At 40.1% G+C, this 20688-nt stretch overlaps 4 protein-coding genes across 7 annotated transcripts; 3 read left to right on the top strand and 1 right to left on the bottom strand.

Moving 5' to 3' along the window:
• The first annotated feature begins 1032 nt into the window (after positions 1-1032).
• On the top strand, positions 1033-12250 carry LOC108039354 (glutaredoxin domain-containing cysteine-rich protein CG12206). Of its 2 annotated transcripts, none has more exons than XM_017116335.2 (5): positions 1033-1302; positions 2600-4071; positions 11106-11339; positions 11402-11467; positions 11807-12250. In XM_017116335.2, exons 2-5 carry the CDS (start codon positions 2812-2814, stop codon positions 11978-11980), a joined length of 1734 nt encoding a protein of 577 aa, XP_016971824.1. In that variant the 5' UTR covers positions 1033-1302; positions 2600-2811; the 3' UTR covers positions 11981-12250. The 2 variants fall into 2 exon arrangements, with proteins under 2 accessions (XP_016971824.1, XP_016971823.1); XM_017116334.2 differs by having other exon boundaries at positions 2597-4071.
• Positions 12251-12894: 644 nt separating this feature from the next.
• LOC108039358 (E3 ubiquitin-protein ligase MARCHF5) lies at positions 12895-14589 on the top strand. Its single transcript, XM_044461096.1, has one exon. The coding sequence runs from the start codon at positions 13112-13114 to the stop codon at positions 14324-14326; it is 1215 nt and encodes a 404-aa protein (XP_044317031.1). The 5' UTR covers positions 12895-13111; the 3' UTR covers positions 14327-14589.
• A 199-nt stretch (positions 14590-14788) lies between these two features.
• On the bottom strand, positions 14789-18562 carry LOC108039357. The gene is made up of 3 exons (XM_017116338.1): positions 17873-18562; positions 16743-17443; positions 14789-15307 (listed from the first exon to the last, which is right to left on the bottom strand). The coding sequence occupies exons 1-3, from the start codon at positions 18495-18497 to the stop codon at positions 14900-14902; spliced, it is 1734 nt and encodes a 577-aa protein (XP_016971827.1). The 5' UTR covers positions 18498-18562; the 3' UTR covers positions 14789-14899.
• Positions 18563-18718: 156 nt separating this feature from the next.
• LOC108039337 lies at positions 18719-20145 on the top strand. Of its 3 annotated transcripts, none has more exons than XM_017116301.2 (2): positions 18719-18950; positions 19318-20145. In XM_017116301.2, exon 2 carries the CDS (start codon positions 19331-19333, stop codon positions 19934-19936), a length of 606 nt encoding a protein of 201 aa, XP_016971790.1. In that variant the 5' UTR covers positions 18719-18950; positions 19318-19330; the 3' UTR covers positions 19937-20145. The 3 variants fall into 3 exon arrangements, with proteins under 3 accessions (XP_016971790.1, XP_016971789.1, XP_016971788.1); XM_017116300.2 differs by having other exon boundaries at positions 19009-20145; XM_017116299.2 differs by having other exon boundaries at positions 19003-20145.
• The last annotated feature ends 543 nt before the right edge of the window (positions 20146-20688 follow it).

The following is a 20688-nucleotide window of genomic DNA, read 5'->3' as shown; positions in this document are numbered from 1 at the left end:
GCGGAATTCCTGCTCCGGAGTTGAAGTCTCAATCGCGGCATCGTCGCACCTGAGCCCCTAAAAACTGAAAACCAGTTTGAGGCCTTGCCACATTCCATTCGAGTGCCCACTGTGCCCCGCACTTTTCGATGTTCCACTGTGCAGCTGCGGCAGCAAACAATTAACTTTGGCAACAAACGAGTACTGCGCCACCAGCAACACTAACAACAATAACAATAATAAAGGCGGCGGACAAGTGCCGACGTCGACGCCGGCCGAAGCAGCGACTGCGGCAGAGGCATCGACGTCGACTGCGGCTGCGCCTGCGCACGTAAACAAATTCTCGCACCGCATATTTGTTGTACTTGTCGAAAGGGTAATCTGAGTTTTTCACACAATTTGTTACATTAATATACAATACATTGTTTTACTAATTTTTTTTTATTTTTAAGAGGTAAGGAAATATATAAAATACAATAATGTAGAAACACTTTTTTTTGAGGATCTGTATTTAGCTTAAACAAATTGACTTACGATAGAAAATATATTAATTATAAATATTATACATTTAATATTAAAGGTGATAATTTTGGCTTATAATATAGATTTAATAGCAAACAACCAAATTTGTTTTCTTTTTTTCTTAAACTTTTATCTGATCACTACTTTTGTGGTCTTGAATTATGTTTTTAAAGAATATTTTCAGGTGGAAATCAAATGTTAAAATATAATGAATACTTATCTTTAATCTATGTAAACTCTGTATATAAAATGTCTCCAAGCCACAATTAAAAGGGTATTCAATTCTTCGCTTTGCGAAAGTGCAGCTCTCTTGTTTTTGTTTCAGGTAATTTCTGCGGCTGCTGCTTTTTTTGTGAGTTTCTTGAAAGCAAAAATTAAAAAACCACAACAACTGGCTTCAGAAAGAGATGGAGACTATGTGGCAGAAAGAGAGGGCTCTAGACGAAGAAGAAGTAAAAAAAAAAACAATCCCTGGCGAAACACGCCAACCCAAAGCGACTTTGTTGCTGCGGTTTTCAGTTGCCAGCGCGATTTTGAATGAGTTGTACGCGCGGCGAGTACTGAAAATATTTCCAAACCGATCAATTTCATATATCAAATACAAAGATAATAAAAACCGAGAAGGAAAACAGCCATCGTGCGTGCTCAATATATGGAAAATATACCCCAATAAAAATCTCTCGAAGTGCAAAACTGTTTTTCCGAATTTTCTGATTTTTGTTTTATTTTTCGATGTGTGTGTGTAATGAAAATTGTGTGCAATAAGCGGCGAATGCAGGCCAGCAGCAACAACATCAACGGGTAAGCGCCGCTTCAAATATTTCCAAACAACGAAAAAAAAAAAACGGAGAAATACCAGGTTCAAGTGTAACCAGTTTCCAGATTCCAAACAGAAAAAAAATCGGAAAAAACCGAACAAAAAATGCCGCGGGCAGAGCGCGCCCAATATTTCAAGTTCCCCAGCTATTCAAATGTAAATCCCGACTTGTTCTTTACTCCGAAGAACATTCCCTGTCGATTTCAAGAAGTTACTGCACTAATTGATACGGCTTGACCCACTGTCATTACAATGGGTGTCAAAGAAAAGAAAATAAACACAACAAACTAGTCTAAAAAAACAGACTTAGTTTTTGTAGAAAATAAATTGTTATGCCTTATGTGAAACCGAACATTTTGCGATAATTAAACAATTTGTTTATAAAGTAGTTTGATTGCAATTTATATTTCTAAAACACCTGCTATTGTGAAAATTAAATATTGCTTACTTATAGTTTTTAAGAAATGCTAAATGTAAATAAAATAAAATAAATATTTATAACTAACATATAAGTTTTCTTTGTGAATTATTAAGTCTTTACCAATAATTAGATATTGGTAAAGGCCAGGAAATTCTTCAAACATGATATCTAATTAATTAAATATAACCAGTTAGGCTTTATTTTCAATATACAAGTTCGTATCACAAGAAATCACATACCACTAGATAACGACACCTTCTAAAATATCAGGGTATTTCAGGGTCTCGACTCCCTTTTGTTTTAATGGCATTCTTCTGCCGGTTCTGTGTGCTTTTTGTGGTTTTGTGTTTATCATTATTATGATTATTGTTTTTTCTGGTTTCCCATCTGTTTTTTTTTGTACGCTTGCAAAGCTTTTAACATTTATTCGGCATCATCTTCGGCTTAAATGTCAAGCTCGTGTGGCGGCTTACACACTCAGAAATATATGACCCCAAAATTAATTATACTTAAAAGATGCCTAAGATGTGTTTGTCTATTCAAAGCAGCTTTTAAAAATATTCTCTGCGTTTAAAAAAATGTTCAATAAATATTAATACTTTCAAACATTTTGGGCATTTTGCATATTTAAAATATAATTTTTCAAACAATATTTCTCAAGACGAAGAATATTTTAACTTGACTTTGGGGTGATTTTTACAATCTAATTAACTGATTTTTTTAAGTCACTTTTTCCTACCTTTTTGGAATAATGTTTCGGAAAATAAAAATCTTTGTTTTATAACCTTTTTGGATTGTTAATTTAAATTTTTGTGAGTGTCTCCTTAACGCAATTCTGGTTTGCTTCTTCTTTGCAGCAGCAACTGCAACAGCAAATGCAGCAATCTACATGCGGTCGTCTAACTGTAAAGCACTTGGCAACGGTCAGCAGGAAAATCAGCAGCAGCAGCAACAAGTGGAACGCACAGCAGCAACATCATTAGCCGGCATTTGATTGCATCAACTTGCAGCCATTAGATATAGGCATTTGATATCTGAAATCGGATAAAGCCAAACCAAATGCTGTAGAACCATGGCGGCAATTACTAGCAATGTCTCGCGATTGGAGCCAATGCGCGGTATTTCCATAATCATTGAATCGCCAGAAGTGGCCACAGCCACAGCAGCAACAGCAACAGCAACGGCAACACAAGTAGCAGCAACTGCCAAGAGCAACAGCAACACTGAAATGTCGCTCAAGTCCCAGGCTGGCATGTTGCTGGCATTTGGCGACACAGCAGCAACAACCAAAGATAATTTGGAAACTAGTTACGACACAGCAGCAGCATCAGCAGAAGCAGCAGCAACTGCGGCAACAGCAACAGCAACATCAGCGGCAACAGCAACAGCGGCAACACCACCGACCACCAAAATCTATCCACAATTGCTGCTGCGCATTGGCGGAGAAATTGCCGGTGCAACAGCGGTAACATCACCGACCATAATCAGTTGCAATGGTGAAATTGCTGCCAGTCAGCCAGCAGCAACAGCAGCGGACACAGCAGCAACATTGCAACATAATAATACGGTGAAGATTCAAATTGAAAGCCAGGGTCAACCGCGAGTACTGGGCAAGCAGATAAGTGTGGTAAAACTGAACGAGGAGGAGATGCAGCAGCAGCAGCAATTGTGCTATTTGGTGGACACCAGTGGTCAATACTCGCCATGCGAAACATTGGACAGTGGCACGGGCAGCGACCTGGAGGGTCAGGGTCACCAGCAGCAGCAGCTGCAGCAGCAGCAGGTGAGGTCACCGCAGCTGGAGTTGCATCTGCAGACCACCAGGCTAAAGGTCAAGGAGGCGGACAACCTCCTGGTGACCCCGAACCCCAATCCCCCGAGGGCCTACAGTCTCACCGACGACAGCGAAGAAGGCGACGAAAGCAGCAACTCCTCGCTCAGCTGCGACTCCTTGCACTCCGGTGGCCTTCTGCCCACCACTCTCCTCCGGGACATTCGACTCAGGGAAAGGGAGTCCCACAGTGATCCCCTGGTGACCAAGATCGATGGCAGACCCCTGCAATACGAGGCGGATGGCTACTACACCTTCCACGTCCACGAGCACGACAACTTCCGGAGCTTCAACTCCAGCTCCTCGACGGAGTACGAGGCGCCGACTTTTCCGGAGGATCCGCAGGACGAGGACTTCGCCGGCTATCGGGATGTCCGGACGGAGGGCAAGCACTCCACCAACTCCACCATCAGATCGGCCAAGGGAACGGTGAGGGGCGTCAAGAATCGTGTGCGCAATGGAGTAGCCACCTTCTTGCAGCTGCAACAGCCCAATGTCAAGGTGAGTTCATCAACCAAACAGATGGGTAAAATACAATAGAAATAAAATAAATAGATTAGGGAAACTAAAGGCTGTTATGATGGTTAAAATAAACGTAAGAGAGAACTAGCTTCTAATTCAATTTAACAGATTAAGGTTATCAATCAAACTCATAAAACATGTTAAAGAAAATTTCATGATTAAGACGTTTCACATAATAACATAATAATAAACAATATATGACCTTTTTTTTATAAACGAATGCCTTTAAAAACAAACCTATTAAGCAATCAAAAGTCAGGGAGAAGTGCAGTCTGCAAATATATTCAGTGAATGTCTACATCAAGTGTATTTATTAATTGCAAGTGAATTACTTTGTACATATCTTTGCTGAGTGAAAAACATTTCAGCAATGAAAGTAATTAAATTCACTTGCATTCACCGCCAAAGAAAGAAATTCATCAAAAGTGTCAGTAGTCAAGTTGTCAGATACATTTTCATTTTCTTTTCTGTTTAAACAAAGTCTACTTTTTGAATCGCTTTAATCAACATTTTAGAATGTTTATTTTGAGAAGCCTTGACAACTGCAATTAAACTTTCAGTTAACTGAAGCAATTATATGTGTTCCAAAATGAGTGAACTCAATCAAGTGTTTTGAAGTCTGTAGTTATTTTGTTTAAATATATAGCTACCATGTGTTTAATGTTTTTAGGAAAGGCTTTATAAGTCTTAAAGAAAAAATTCTAAAAGATTTTTAAACAATTGTATAGCTTTTAAACATTTCCTGGCCATACAATGTTGCTAGTTTTAGTATGATTTGTATTATTCATATAAGTTAAGTATTAGTTTGCATTGAATTAGCACATGGGAAATTTCCAAGACATAATTGAATAAAACCAAATATTCAAACTGGCCAAGTGATTCACACAAACACTCATTCAATCGCATGTGGGTGTTATTCATTGAGAAAGTTTTCGGTTTCGTTATGGATTTCTTTTTATTTTTTGTGTGCGTAATTTTTAGCATTTTTGTTTTTATTTGTTAAACTTTTGTCTTTGGGTCGCTGACTTTTCGACGCCCACACTCGCAAAGATACAGATGCAAAGATACAGATGCAGCCGAAACTAAGATACAGATGCAGTCAGACGGCATTATGTAATGCCGATATATATATATATATATATATATATATACGTGCGCATACATAGTTGCATGTGAGGACGCGTTTGTTGGCCCGTGTGAAAGTGAATCCAGACTTTTCTGTGATTCATCGGTCTTTTGATTTTTTATTTGTTTTGGGTCTTCATATTTTTTATTTCATTACGATTATTTTGAGAAATTTCTTTCTCGAAACACAATTAACACCTGACTGCCGCTGTCTATTTGCGGAGCTTGTTGTTGTCTTGATTCGCCGTTAAGTGGCTTAATATGTCACATACGCCCTTCATCTCTATATGGATCCGAGATCCGAAAAGGCAAAAGAAAGCTGACGGAAGTACGAACTCAGATAGTCGGCTAGATAAGTTAGATAAATGCCGGCTTAAATGGTCCGCCACTTGACTAATTGCAAGTGTCTTTTTGCCTCTTTGTCTTTTTTTTTGTTCCCCCCTACTTTTGATTTCAGTTTTCTCTTTTGGGAAAGTTCTCTTCTGAACGGGGGGTATCCAAAATATAAAAAACCGAAATTAATTGACCCATTTTTCGGTGGGGGGAGCGCGTCGAATCGCAGTTTTATTGAGCCCGAATTGGCCACGCTCGCACCTCCAAAAAAACACACACTAGACTTTTGCCCAGTCATCTGGTTGCTCGGTCAGTGATATTGTATTTCGGGTCTTGAGTTACACATTGCTTTTTTCGAACGCCCTTTTCGTGGGATTTTGCGAAATCAATTTACCAGACTGGGGGTATCGAATTAACCCTGCAAGTTGGGCAACATCGACAACTATCTAATACTCGTGTCCGATCTGATTGGTTAAGTGTAATGGGATCAGCATTTAAGTGCTTCGGAAAACCAGAGTAACTTTGAAAAATGTATAAAAATGTTTCATTATAATGCAAGTATTTCTAAATTATTAGGAAATTCTGCAATGCATTTAACTGACTTTATAGTTTATATTTAAGTATATTTTTAGTTGGTTCAAAGATTGTAATATTCTGATTCTATAACCTTTTGTAATAAACATTTGATATTTTTAGATTCAATACGAAAAGTTACACAAATTAGCCTGCTTTACATTTTATCTTCAAAAGCTATCAACAACCTTTACGAATTTAATTAAAATTCGACAAGTATATCATAGGGCTGTCATCTTCGATGACCCCTGAATTCATTAATTTTTCATCCGCAAATTCAATCAAAAGTTTTACTGCCTCATCAAATTAAATGTCAACTTCTTGGACGACTCAAAAGTTTTTGTCTTGTGATTTTTCTTAGTCAAATTAGCAAAGCCAACCTTGAAACCAAAATCAATATATAATTATTGCCAAAAAAAAAAAAAAAACCGACATGGAAAAAACGAAAGAAACCAAATTATTTGGCTAAAAACAGCTTGCATAATGTTTCAAGAAACACACAAATTATCATAATAAAGAGCGACTAATGCGTTAATTATGCAACAACAACAATCGGATATAGCAAGCAGACAGATCGAATTATATTTTATGGGCCGCAGTCGATTCCTTTTGGCTTTTGTTTCAGAGACGAGTTTTTTTTGCCTTTGGAGTGGTGTCATTAAAATATCATTTAGCTAATTTGAGTTTAAGCACAGGCAAATATACGTATATATGCGCATTCGTGTCTAAGTTTAAGCACTAATAGGTATTGCCAGAAAATGAAAGTTTATCTGTGTGTAATGACCCGATGACAAGCCCACTTACACACGAAAGTCCCCTTCCAAAAGATTGAAATTTAATAATTTTCCCCAGAAATTGCACTGGCATTAAACAAAAATAGAAACAAAATTTAGGAAAAATGCTCAAAAAAGTTACTTAAAAATTGCTGACCCTTATTTACCAGTAATCCTCATCTTTCTCATTTTTTTAATTGCTTGAAAACATTTTTACTGCCCCCAATTAAACGATCAAATTTAAGGCAAGTAGAAAAAGCTGCGAATTAAAACAAAAACAAAACCCAAATGACATAAATAAAGATCAGCCATAAAACTGCAATATTTGATGTGCCAAGATTAATGCTTATGACAGCAATCTAAAAGTATTTAGTCGTTGAAACCATTACAATAAGTAACGTCAATTAGTAATCGTTGACATACAAAACACCTGTTTATTTAAAATCGTAATATGAGCATAGAGATTTTAAGATTTTCTATATATGGTATACAAAAACATTGTGAATTAAGCCATCGGATATTGTAGAATATAGTTGAAACCAAAACAAAGCACTGGCAATTGAATAAGACCCAAGTAGAAATACCTTTTTATGGGAGCAACAGTCAAACGAAAGTGAAAATGAAAACGAAAGATTTACGTGACTGAGGTGCAGATTTATGGCATTTTTCGGTGGATCTTTTACATTGTACGAGAGTACAATAAATAAAGATACATTTCTGAGCGAACAATTAGGCAACAAAGGTTCGCGGGGCGTTAGCTGCATTTTAATTTCAATTTGCATTCAGGGCCAAAAGAAAGCCGCGAGAGCAGCCTGGAATGGGCTTATTAAAGTATCCAATTATTGCCAAATTGAAGCTCGTTCAGGGCATGGCAAAAAGATACAAAAAATACCAAAGCCTTATAACTGAAAACTGAAAACAAAAAACCAAACGAAACGAAACGAAAGTGAAATGTTTCCACTGCGCTCACGTACGTGTGTGAATTTATGCAAAAAGAAAGGGGCATTGATGCGGGGGGATGGCTTTATAAATATATATATTGGTATAGCTGGGTGTGAGAACCGACTTGCAGACAGATCATGGCTTTACCTTAACCGCAAAAGTCGACAGCCACACTTCAATACCAAATAGCAAGTGCTTTTACAGTGCGTTTCGGGACTAAAATTCAAATGAAACTATTTAATAGGTTGGGCTTTATGACCATATTTGTGGCTTATTTCCCATATATTGTGGCTTTATAATTATTTAAAAATGTTAAATAAATAGGAAAGAATGTTCTCTATTGACTTGATCATCAAGACTCTTGAATTTATTTATTTTAAAAAACCTTTAAAATGAATTTAATTTTTTTATTATTGAAATAATATTTATATTGATTTTAAGCGTGTTAAATTCTTACAAAAATCCATGCAGAGATATTTTCCCATGCATTACGTATGTAAAAGACAGCCGGAGGCCGGTTTAAAATTTATTCCCATGATTATGTGGCGCTGCCCAAAAGGCCAAAAGGAAAATAAAACAAAAATCCATCGATCGGCATCGAGAAACGCACTTTCTGGCCGTCCCGTCCGAAAGTCTGAAACAAAAGGCTTACGCAACGCCCGTGTGACGTATTAATTGAGATTTTTTTTGGTGGGCATAACTTTCGGGGCTCCTTGGAGTTCCAGATCAAAAGCTAGCGATTGCCAATCCCCTCCTTTGCCGAACAACTGACCTGCTTTCTCTTTCGCAGCTCTTAAAAAACTGCTGAAGATGCTGTTTTTTCAGTGTCTTTTTTTCGTGTATTTCTTTGGCTTGTAGTGTTTGGCGTTCTGCAGAAGATGGCCAGATTTTTGAGTTGTCATTTGGCCTGCGGTTCACAGTTCACAGCCTTGTTTACACTCATATTCATATTCATACTCATAGCCCTCCTTTATTTTTTTTTAGTATTTTTTCATTACATTCAATGCACAGATTTTTAAGTTATTTGGCCTGCGGTTCACAGCCTCATTCATATTCATACCCGTTTAGTTGGCCATCTTTTTTATAGTTTTTATTCTCATGAACATGTTCATTACATTCGATGGCTTTGAACTCTCGTTGGAGGAGCGACAAATGAGGCTTAATGGCAAATGGCAACTATTAATGTACCAGTTTACCAGCCATACATTTGTTTACATCTCTCGCGAGCGGCGTTATGTTTGGTTATGATATGCCATATATTAAATAACCGCCACCTGAGGCGCTGCCACCTGCCAAGGGGGCGGGGAGGGGGTTGGATATGCGACGTGGACTTGCAACTTATGCAAGTGCAATGCGCCCATGCAGGTCGAGAAAACAGCAAAGTAGTCGACGGGGTAGATTCCCTAGGAATTTTCAGTTTCGCCCGACTTCACTTCCATTTGCCACAAGATAAATCGGATAACTTTGTGGTTACAAAAATATTGTGGGGCATTTTACTTAAAGAAAAATGGTGTACTTTATAACTATTTAGTAAGAAAAAAATATTCAAAAAATTTAGCAGATAAATAAAGTCTAATAAAATGTTTCAGTCACTTTTGTCAATTTGTTTTTCAACAGATTCAACAGTCTATTAAATTTTATTAATGAAAGTTCTTTGAAAATAAACTAAAGTTAAAAAGGGCATTTTTACCTCAATACTAATCAAAACTATACGTTAATAGACTATAAAATATATTGATTAAGTAAGCAATTATTATAGCAAGCAATTATTACTCATTAAGATAAGCTCAACTTGATTTATTGTTTTATAGTTCATGCCAGCTGATTTCCTTTTGAAAGATTATTAATATTAATATAATCCAAATAGTGCACTAAAATTTGGAAACCTGTTGATGTAGTTAGTGAAATAAATGGCTTTCATTAGTTATTAATTAAGACCTGCTCGGTTTTTTATGCCATTTCGATGGTTAATGCAAACCAATTCCCTTGCGACAGCGCTCGAAACGCGAGAGACACAATTAATTTGATCCCATTTCTCATGTTCAGATCACATTTCACCTTCATAACTCTCTGGATAGTTGCCATATGTCCTGCTCTATTAATTTATGTTTCTGTTGCCGATAAATCTTGGAAAATTTGACAACTCACTGCGGCAAACTATTCGCCGCGGGAAATTCGATCGAGTTTAAGGTATCGTCTGTCTCCGGCGATGAAAATCTAGTTAATCAGGCTGACTAACGGAAGAGCCCCCCTTCTCTTCTCTTCTCCTCGATGAAGAAAAAAACAGGTCCCCCGAATCGAGAAAAATAATTCGCATTTCGCATTGTGCAAAGTTTTCACTTCGGACATTCATTTGCCATTTACACAAATTGGCAATGTGTAATTTTCAATTGGATCCGTTGTGATTGGAGTGGGCTCATGCGGTATGGGGCATCAATTCAATGGATAGTGGATAATGGATAATGGATGGCACTGAAAGAACCCGTCTGAGAGAACGCTCTGTTCCCCGATCCCAAGTGCGATCCGCTAATGAGTCTGGAAAACAAACCGGCTCGGTTTCGTTTAACAAGTATTTCGCTTGGCAATTAGCGAGGCGAGCGATTTGTAACCACAATTCTCCATGTGGCTCAAGTGTTTCGGCCAAGGCTGTTACCATTTTTCCCGCTTCGTGGGGGGAAGGTTAAACACTGAAAACCTGCAACTAAAAACTAAAAACTAAAAACAAAGGCGATGGAGCAAGCCGAAGATGCCCTCGATCTATTGGCCAACCTACAAGTTGGCTTATTGTAACAAACATCTCATTTCGGGGTGTGAATCAGCGATCGAGTGCCAGATATCACACACAATTGAGCTTACGAAAATATCTGTGTTTGCATGTCATATTAACCCTAGCTGAAATCACTACAGACAAAATTGAAATCAAAAAAGTTTTTTTTTTTCCAGAATAAATTTATTTTTTTTAAATGGAACTGATACTAACAACTCTTTAAAGTTTGGGCAAAGTAAAAGGCCAAAATAAATTTAAATAATTTAATTTAGTAATTTGTTCATTAATAATCATACTCACTAGAATTTAAAATAGTTCCCAAAAAACTAAACAATATTGACACTTAATAGTTTTAGAGTGATCAAGCTGAGAAGAATACAAATATTTTACTGGCCTTGAGGTGCAGTACTACTACACTAAATGTTTTCTATTTTTTAACGTTTTGTATCACTTATATTATATTTATTTATTATATAATATTAATCCTCCTTCAATTGCAGAATTACATGGAAAAGGACTTGGGCAAGGTGGTCTTGTACACCACCAGCATGGGAATCATCAGGGACACTTACGCCAAGTGCGCCAATGTTAAACAGATCCTGCGAACTTTGCTAATAAAATTCGAGGAGCGAGATGTCTTCATGAGCGTGGAGTACCAGCAGGAAATGCGGGAAAGGATGCACGATGAGACCATTCGGGTGCCACAGCTCTTCGTCGAGGGCCAGCACATCGGGGTAAAATATATAAAAATAAGTAAATAAGTTTATCAGCTAATTTAAATTTAATTTAATCACAGGATGCCGACACTGTGGAGCGACTGAATGAAAGTGGGGAACTGCGACAGCTGCTGAAACCGTACAAAGTGAGCTGAAAATATAAATAAAATATTAGTTAATTTAAGTTTGATTAAAGAGAGATAAGTTCTGCAAAGATTTTTGTAAAATTTTAATAGGCAAATTTGTTGTATAAGTAAGTTGTTACCTAAAAAAAAAAAAAATTTTATTTTGAAAAGTTTTATACTTTGACTCCGATATGCCTTAAAAAACAATTTGTCCAAATTGTCTTATTTATTTTTTCCTGCTGAAAATTCTTTTAAAATATTCTACTCATTTTTCTACACTATTAGCAGATTTTTGTTTATATTCCTACCAATTTTCTTACCCAGTTCAATCTTAATAAAGTGATCTTTCATTTTTTGCAGTCGATCGCCACTGCGTATACGTGCCAGACGTGTGGAGGATATCGCCTTTTGCCGTGTCCTTCGTGCAGCGGATCCAAGAAGTCGGTGCACCGGAACCACTTTACGACGGAGTTCGTGGCCCTAAAGTGCATGAATTGCGATGAAGTCGGACTGGTCAAGTGCCCCAATTGCTGAGGAAATCAACGCTTTCCACGTTTTTTTTCTAGCTGTAGTGCTTTTTTTTGTATCTATATCAAAATGATTTTTTTTTGTGCGCAATTCTTGTAGTCGCTTATTATTAACAGTTGTGATATTTGAGAGCAGTTTGAGCCGGAAATGAGTGGCCGAAACGGGAGCAAAACGAATGGAATTGGAACGGAAATGACACACACCCACACAAACGAAACAACCTATTCATATGTGAATCGAAGAGATATCGAATAAAATCTAAACCCTATTAAATGATGTCTGATTTGTTTCTTGGTATTTAAAGCAAGCTTTTGGGCAAAGTATTTTTACAATAGAAAATAAAATTGGTTTCCTACAAATTCATAGTCTACTTTCAGGTGTTTAAGTTTGCTATTAAAGTGAAGAAGATGAAAAAATATCAAATAAAGTTAATATATCATTTCTTCATTTACTGGTTTTAATAAAAAACTTATGATTATGTAAATTAGAAACTGAATGTTTTTTGCAGAAACTAGTTTTATTAAGACTAATATAAATAATACATCACAGTACATTAAGGGCAGAGGAATACAAAAAAGTCCTTGCAGAAAATATTATTTAGTTGCCCCTAAAAGTATACCACAAAAAACGAACTGAAAAAATTAACAGTACACGCATCTATTTCTGATAAAATCTACACAAATAAAACCTAAAACTATATAGCTGCTAATATAAATGAGATTTGGTTGCCAAAACTTAAACATATTTTAATTACAAAGATTATGCGTTTACATTTAATACTCACTATGTTTTTTTGAATGTTAAAACTATAATCTAAAAAGCTAGAAAAAAATCATTAGGGTCCGAAGTGATCAGTTTAGTTTATTTGTCTTTTGAAATTGAAAAAAAATTGATTTTAATTCAGATTACCCCCGATTGTTCAATCATCATGGTTGTACCTTCAGTGTCATTACAATTTTCGTTTGGTTCACAGTAAGTGTGTGGCTTCTGACCCAAAATTGGGCAGTATTGTGGAGGAGAAAAACCAAATATAGAAATTGCATGACGAGTCACAGCTCTGCCAGTGCCTTCCCCCAATATCTGGACAACTTTTGGACCATCTTTCGTAACCAAACCGTAGTGTGATAAGGGTACTCAATGGAGCAGGAACTGGACCTATCCTACCAGCATGTCGACTCCCAACTGGACCTGCAGTGCGATCTCGATCTGTCGGAGATGCGGGGCAGCGGTGGCTCCAATCACTACTCGGAGGGCTCCGAGCCGGACCTGGACCGCTCCTGCTGGATATGCTTCGCCAACGAGGAGGACAACCGGCGGGCCAAGTGGGTGCAGCCGTGTCGCTGCCGTGGCGCCACCAAGTGGGTGCACCAGAGCTGCCTGTACCGCTGGATCGACGAGAAGCAGCGTGGCAATCATCGCACTTCGGTGCTGTGCCAGCAATGTCAGACGGAGTACATCATCGTGTTTCCCCGGATGAATCCCGTGGCCGGAGCGCTGGAGTGGCTGGACTACACGGTGCGGAGGACGTGTCCCTATTTGGCGGCCGGGGTGTTCATGTGCTGCGTGTACTGGACGGCCATCACCTACGGGGCCGTTACCGTCTTCCAGGTGGTGGGCCAACGGCGCGGCCTGGAGCTCATGGAAAACGAGGTGTTCCTGCTGGTGGGTCTGCCCTTCATCCCGGTGGGCCTGGTCCTATCCCGGCTGGTCAGGTGGGAGGATGCCGTGCTGCGGGTCATGCGGAGTAGGTACAACATCCTGAGGAAGCTGCCCTTCTTCAGTTGGGCCGGCGAACCGGAAACGGATTTGGCTGCTCTGGGGGGCAGTTCCAGCAGCTTGATACCGCTGCACAACATACCGGCCATATCGGAACCCATCAACATCTCCCGGCTCTTCTGCGGAGCCGTCTTCCTGCCCACCGTGGCCACCGCCATGGGGAATCTGTTCTTCAAGGGAATGGAGGATCCGCTGCATCGCACCATCCTCGGCGGGATCTCCTACATCGGGGCGAAGGGCCTGCTGAAGATCTACCTCCGCCAGAAGCTCTACGTCCGTCGCCGGAATCGTCGCATTGTCAACTACACCGACGAGAATGTGAGGATCTACATGGGTGGCCAGGTGCGGGAGGCACCTGCCCAGGGTCCCCAGAATCCCCAGATTCAAGGCAATCCAAACTCCTCAGCGGGAAACCGCCGACAATTCGCCGGCTATGACGAGCACTACGAGGACAGCTCTAGTGTGGTCACCACGGGATCCGAGGGTGGTGACCCCGACAGCGAGAGCCCCGTCGTAATCCAACCCGATGGGAGCGTTCGCATCGTCGTCCACCTGGAGGCTCCTTCACTGGACTAGTCGGAGTCTGAATAACATATATACACAGTATTCCTTGGGCTAAGGTTACCCAGAATCCAAATTTTCGTGAAGCAATAATTTTATAACATCATTGGGTAAATTAGGCGTATCTATACCTTTTATTCAGGTTCATTTTTTGGAATACCTACAATCTGGAAAGTTAACCCAAGATTCCACGAAAATTTATACAAAACAATCGACTTGTTATCAAATTTGCATGTTATTTAATTTTATATTTTTCGTTAAACTCGTTCAAAATAAACATTAAAACAACGTTTGTATTTATTAGTTAAATATTTAAACATAAAAACATCCTATTAATTCAAAGCAAACGAAAATGTTCTTACAGAATTTGCAGATATTATTGATAATTTTTTAATATATGACATTTTCTTGTGGGTTTTTTAATTGAAATAAAAACTAACCAGTTTCGCTCCACGGATTTTAATAAACTAAAGTATCTTTGGATTTAAGCGATGCCAAGACTGGTGCTTGCAATTGATTATATTTACGTTATATGCTGATCAATGTTTCTGATCCGAAAATCTTGGTAAAACAAAAACAATGTCTGGATTATTCGCGGGGTAAACGCTGGTCCCAGCGCAACGCTTTGCGGTAGATGGGCGGTTTGGGGCAGGTCCGCTTGCAGTGGGGGCGGAACTGGACGTCGACGCAGCAGCGGTACGAGTACCAGTACTTGTTCGGCACGAACCGCAGCCCGTCCATGAACTTCTGGCTGTGCGATTGGAGGCGGTGCAGGATGCGCTTGAAGGACTCGAAGGTGAGTTCGCGGTGGCGCGGACAGCGCATGTCATGGTGGTGCGGCATGCCCCGGCAGTAGGTCCAGTACCGCTCCGGTATCTTGTTCTGCTTGTACTTCTCCAGCAGCTTCTGTACCGCCTTGCCCTTCTGTCTCGACGGCTGGCCGTTGACCAACATCGCTTGGCAGTACTGGTTGCCCTCCCAAAGCCAGTCGACTACCTGTAAAAATATTAAGTCATTAAAGTACATTAAAATACGTTAAAAAATCAAGCAGCAAATACATCAAGTACTTAAAAAATTAAGCAGGAAAAAATAGAAATACAAAGCTTTGCTGATAACTCTTGTATATTCTTTTCCAAGCGCGAATTCTTTAGCTTCATGTTTATATTTTGAATCTAAGTTGGCATTAAGATATTCTTTAGACTCAGATTCTGTTATAAAAGTATTCTGTAAACCCGCTCTTTTTAATAATTTTTATACCCTTGCAGAGGGTATTATAATTTTGGTCAAAAGTGTGCAACGCAGTGAAGGAGACATCTCCGACCCTATAAAGTATATATATTCTTGATCAGGATCACCTCCTGAGTTGATATAGCCATGTCCGTCTGTCCGTCTGTCCGTCTGTCCGTCTGTCCGTCTGTCCGTCTGTCCGTCTGTCCGTCTGTCTGTCCGTCTGTCTGTTTCTACGCGAACTAGTCTCTCAGTTTTAAAGATATCGAATTGAAACTTTGCACACACCCTTATTTCCTTTGCACGCAGTATATAAGTCGGAACGGCCGGGATCGGCCGACTATATCCTATAGCTGCCATATAACTGATTGATCGGAAATGCCATAACTCTGCTGTTTGTTAAGTTAGGAAGTTGGGACTTTCTGTGGGTTCTATATTTGGCCAATCAATCCGACGTACCAAATTTCATAAGGATCGGCCGACTATATCTTATAGCTGCCATATAACTGATTGATCGGAAATGCCATAACTTTGGTGTTTGTAAAGTTAGAAAGTTGGAATTTTCTATGGGTTTTATATTTGGCCAATCAATCCGACCTACCAAATTTCATAAGGATCGGCCGACTATATCTTATAGCTGCCATATAACTGATTGATCGGAAATGCCATAACTTTGGTGTTTGTAAAGTTAGGAAGTTGGGATTTTCTATGGGTTTTATTTTTGCCCAATCAATTCGACATATTCAATTTCATAAGGATCGGCCGACTATATCCTATAGCTGCCATATAACTGATTGATCGGAAATGAAATAACTTTGGTGTTTTTAAAGTTAGGAAGGTGGGATTTTTTATGAGTATTAAAAATGCATCATATGAATAATTTTGGAGAATATAATTTGCAGAATATTCTGCAAGGGTATTTCAACTTCGGCTCCGCCCGAAGTTAGCTTTCCTTTCTTGTTAAGTATGCTTTATTACGAGCATTTTGTATCATTAGGATTGCTTTTAACTATGAAATTCTTAAGCTTCACTTGCTCAAATATATTTTTTATATTACCCATAAAGCTAATGTAATAGTGAGTTCTTCAGCTTCATATGTTCTAATATAAGATTTCGTTAAGCCTGCTTTGGGTTGACTAGGATAACACTTTTACATTGCCCAATTAAGTTTTCAATTCATCACTAAAATAATATTTTCACCCACCTGCGGCAGTCGGGCAATCTCCCCGATGTGGGCGGTCTCCGGAAAGTTGCACAGGGAGCGGCGCAACGAGGGTGAGAGGAGGGCGAAGCGGATCTTGGCCAGCAGATGGACCGCGTGCTTCTTGCGCTCCGCCCAGGCGAAGTCCACCCAGTAGAGGCAGGCGAAGAAGACCTCGTCCTCGGTGTTCACGCACAGCATGTCCTGGCGCAGCAGGCAGGCCACCTCGTTGGCATCGAACTCGAGGAACTCCCTGGAGGCCACCAATGGCAGGAAGCACTTCCGCACCCGCGACATCATCAGGGCCATGGTGTCGGGGCACCGGAACTCCCTGGCCACCAGATATGTGTGGAACGCATTCAGCTCCCACACTCCACTGCGGCCACCCGGGGAAAAGGCGTTCCAGTACTGCTGCACCAGCTTCCTCACACCCAGGAACTTGGCCGCCATGATGAAGGGTATCAGGTCGTTGCCAATGGGGAACCCCTTCGCCTCGCCCAGCATCCAGTTGTAGATGTGGATCATCAGGCTCATCTGCACCTTCTGCACCGGAATCTGCAGAAAGGATCCCGAGCAGCCGCGGAAATTGCGGGCGAAGTGGGTGAACAGGAAGCGGTCCACGTGGTAGAACTTCGACTCGATCTGGATCTCCAGGTCATCGTGCAAATAGTTTTTAATGGCCTCCCAGATGATTTCATAGTTGGCTGGAAAATGTAAAAAACTGGTTTATATCTTTATATCACTAGGTAGTATAAGTCGAAAATGATGTCCTTTTTAATTGCTTTCTTCTGTAATTTGAAGTAAGAAGTGAGTGGAGCTAATTTCAATTGACTATGCCAATTAAAATTTTCTTTATGTCGCTTAAGAAAATAAAAAGATATACAATACAATATAAATATATTCTTAAGGGCTTTTTATACTAGTTAAATCTGCGGCTTGGTGGTTTTTGTTTTAGTGATTTAATTTAAATTAATAATGATTTATCTAGCAATGCCATTAAATAAAGTGATGTAAATACCAATTTTGGGTATCGTTTATAAAATTTGTATAAATATTCCTTTATTTTTCTAATTACTAAGTTTCCAAGCTTGTTTATTAAGAACTATATCTCCTTTTAAGCTAGTACAACTCACCCAACTTGCGATTTGCCTTTTGCTGGAGTGCCTGGGCAAAGGATATATTCGGGTTGGCGCTATCCGTCCTCCAGATGAGCTCGAAATCGTGGGCGGTGACCGCATCGGTGAGCATGGAATCCAGGACAGGAGGTATCGGATCCGGAACCTCCGGCTTCTGCTCCACGATCTCTATAAGTGCTGGCTTAAGGTGCCCCTTTTTCTTTTTCTTGTTCTTTTTCTTTTTGGGTAGAATCTTCTCGATGTCAAAGGTGTTGCCCATATTTCGCAGGAGTCTTTGTCGGGAAATGGTGAGAATGTCTTCGAAATCGGGATTCATTTCGTTCGGAATCAGTATCGGCGGCGGAGGACACGGTGTTTTAATGCCACTAATCGAACTGGCGGCCAGGAAGCCACTGGAGTCCATCATGTGGAGCTTGGAGCTGTTGGACAGGGGTGACCCCATCTGGGGATCGGCCACCTCCACCAAAGGACGGGCCACTGGGGGCGGTACGATCTGTTTGTTTATGTACCGCGTCCAGAACCAATTCGGAGTTAGCAATTTGCCGGGATCCTCCAGCAGATTCACCTTCTTCACGACATTCTTGGCCTTTTTGGACTTGGATTTTTTCTTTACCATAAGCATGGTTTCTTGTGCAAAATGTAGAAAATTGTCTTACAAAATACAAAATTATATTTACGAAAATCAAAGCGTGTTATATTCAGAAATCAATTTGAAAGGTATTTGGGGGCCAACTTTGTAATATTTGTACTTTTTCTGTCTTCCACAAATAATATTTAAATTTTATATTTTTTAGTAGGCATTGACTTTACCTTTGCCCTTCAAGATTGTCAGTACTCCGGGTGGAGCATTATCACACAGCTCGTTCAACGTTTCGGTCGACACATTCTCGAGTTAAGCTGAGGCACTATTCGTAAATCCAGAAAAAATTCAAATTTTAAAATTTTTCCCTTCCGTTATTAAGAATTTTTTGCGTTATCCCTCGATGAAATTCCATTTAAAAGCCCAAACCAAAACAAAACCCACAGAACGTGAGCAAGAAGTCTTCACCTTGCTTGAAAGCAACTAAGCACAAAAGTAAGTTAGCAAAAGCACATTTTTTCATCCGCTCACTTTTGCAACCAATCAGAGAAAGAAAAAATCGTTGGTCTTCATCTTGCTCATAAAACAACACTTTGGTTCACATCTTCCTGATAAAGCAACGAAGCAGTAAGGTAAATCAATTTATTTTGCTTAGCAAGCAAATCGACAGCAAAAGCAAGGGTTCAAAAAAATCGTTAAGTAATCCCTAGTTTTATGGGCACCATTTAAGAAGTTTATTTTATCAAAGAAAGAAAGTAAGAGCATAAGAGTTTTAGCACAAACTTTTAAAATTAGTAAAAAGCACAAAGCAACCTAGCATAAAAGCAAGAAAGCAAGTTTCTTTCTGATAAAGATCTATTAGGAAACCCACCAGGATGTCGGACAACACGGCTGTGAGCACCGTGCTCAATGTTTTACTTTGTGGAGCCACGGGTTTTGGCTTCTACAAGATCGGACCCAGTGAGCACCCATATGCCTTCACCGCCTGTGTGATTGGGTTCTGCCATGGCCTCTTCGGATTGGTGAGCGGCCTGACCGGCGACGACAATGCCAAGAAGGTGACGGAGACGACCACCTGCTTCATGGAGATCATCCCACTGCCGCTGGTCAACGTGGATCTGTACTTGGGCGCTGAGAGCAACAACATCGCCTTGGGCCATGGCCTTTTCATAGTGCCGCTGGCCGTCAGCGTGATTCTGAACCTTGTGAAGGGCGAAGGTAGCGGCGAGGATGGCGAGGGTGGTGTCGTGGAGACCCTGAAGACCCTCACCGTCCTGGGCAACATTACGTCGCTGCTCTACCTGTCGATCAACGAGAGCAGCTGGAACCTGGCCGGCATGGCAATCCTGGCCTTCATGGCCAAGTTCGGGGGCCAATTCTGCGAGGAGCAGGTCACCGAGGGCAGCGGCGAGCCCGTCACGTACGTCAGTTGGTCGGGCTTCTTCTTCCTCACCGCCTTGGCCGTTTCGGGAGAGAAGTAGACGGAGGTCCTTCCCAGGTGCCGAGATCCTGGCCAGCCACGGAATCCCCTTTCCACGAAACTTCAACAACACTTCCTGGAACCCCCAACTCAAGCGACCTTGGACGAGCAGAGTGATGAATAAATTTTTGGAGCGATGCTACCGCGACTCGCAAATTTGAAATTATTTTGGCTTGCAATTTTAACAAATACATATATTTTGGAGTGGGAGCCTTATTTTTTGTATTTATATATAAGGCAAAGGCCATTTGTATTCAGTTTTATATTGGGCCATAGATTAGAATATTTCGGCCCACAATTTTAACAATTTAATATCTATTAGAGTTATTTAATGTGTATTTATTACTTTGGATTTCCCTTTTTTTGTTTGGTTTTTTTGAAGTCCAATGTGGAGTAGAATCTTGGCAAAAATTCGAAAGTAAAAGTTTCAGAAGATCAAAGTAAAAGCCGGCCAAGGGTTTAATTTTCAGTGTGGCTTGCCCACAGAACCTGGAGTTGCTGCATGGGTACCTAATAAAGAGCCACCACTTTTAATTGTCACTAATTCAATTGTTATGGCATTGCATTCCGCTCGAATCGATTCGCTCGTGGCCGGGGGCATTACATTAGGCAACCGAAAGCCCATTGGCCACGCCCCGGGGCTTGCCTCCCCCCCCCAAATAAAAGCAAAACAAAGGCCTATACCAACTGCTGACAATAAGAACTAATAAATTTTAAGACCTAATGTCAACAAATCGGCGGTAAGTAGGGGCA

This window comes from Drosophila rhopaloa, unplaced genomic scaffold (genome assembly GCF_018152115.1).
Source record: "Drosophila rhopaloa isolate 14029-0021.01 unplaced genomic scaffold, ASM1815211v1 contig_3, whole genome shotgun sequence".
Taxonomy (NCBI): domain Eukaryota; kingdom Metazoa; phylum Arthropoda; class Insecta; order Diptera; family Drosophilidae; genus Drosophila; species Drosophila rhopaloa.
This window is presented reverse-complemented; position numbering and strand designations above follow the sequence as displayed.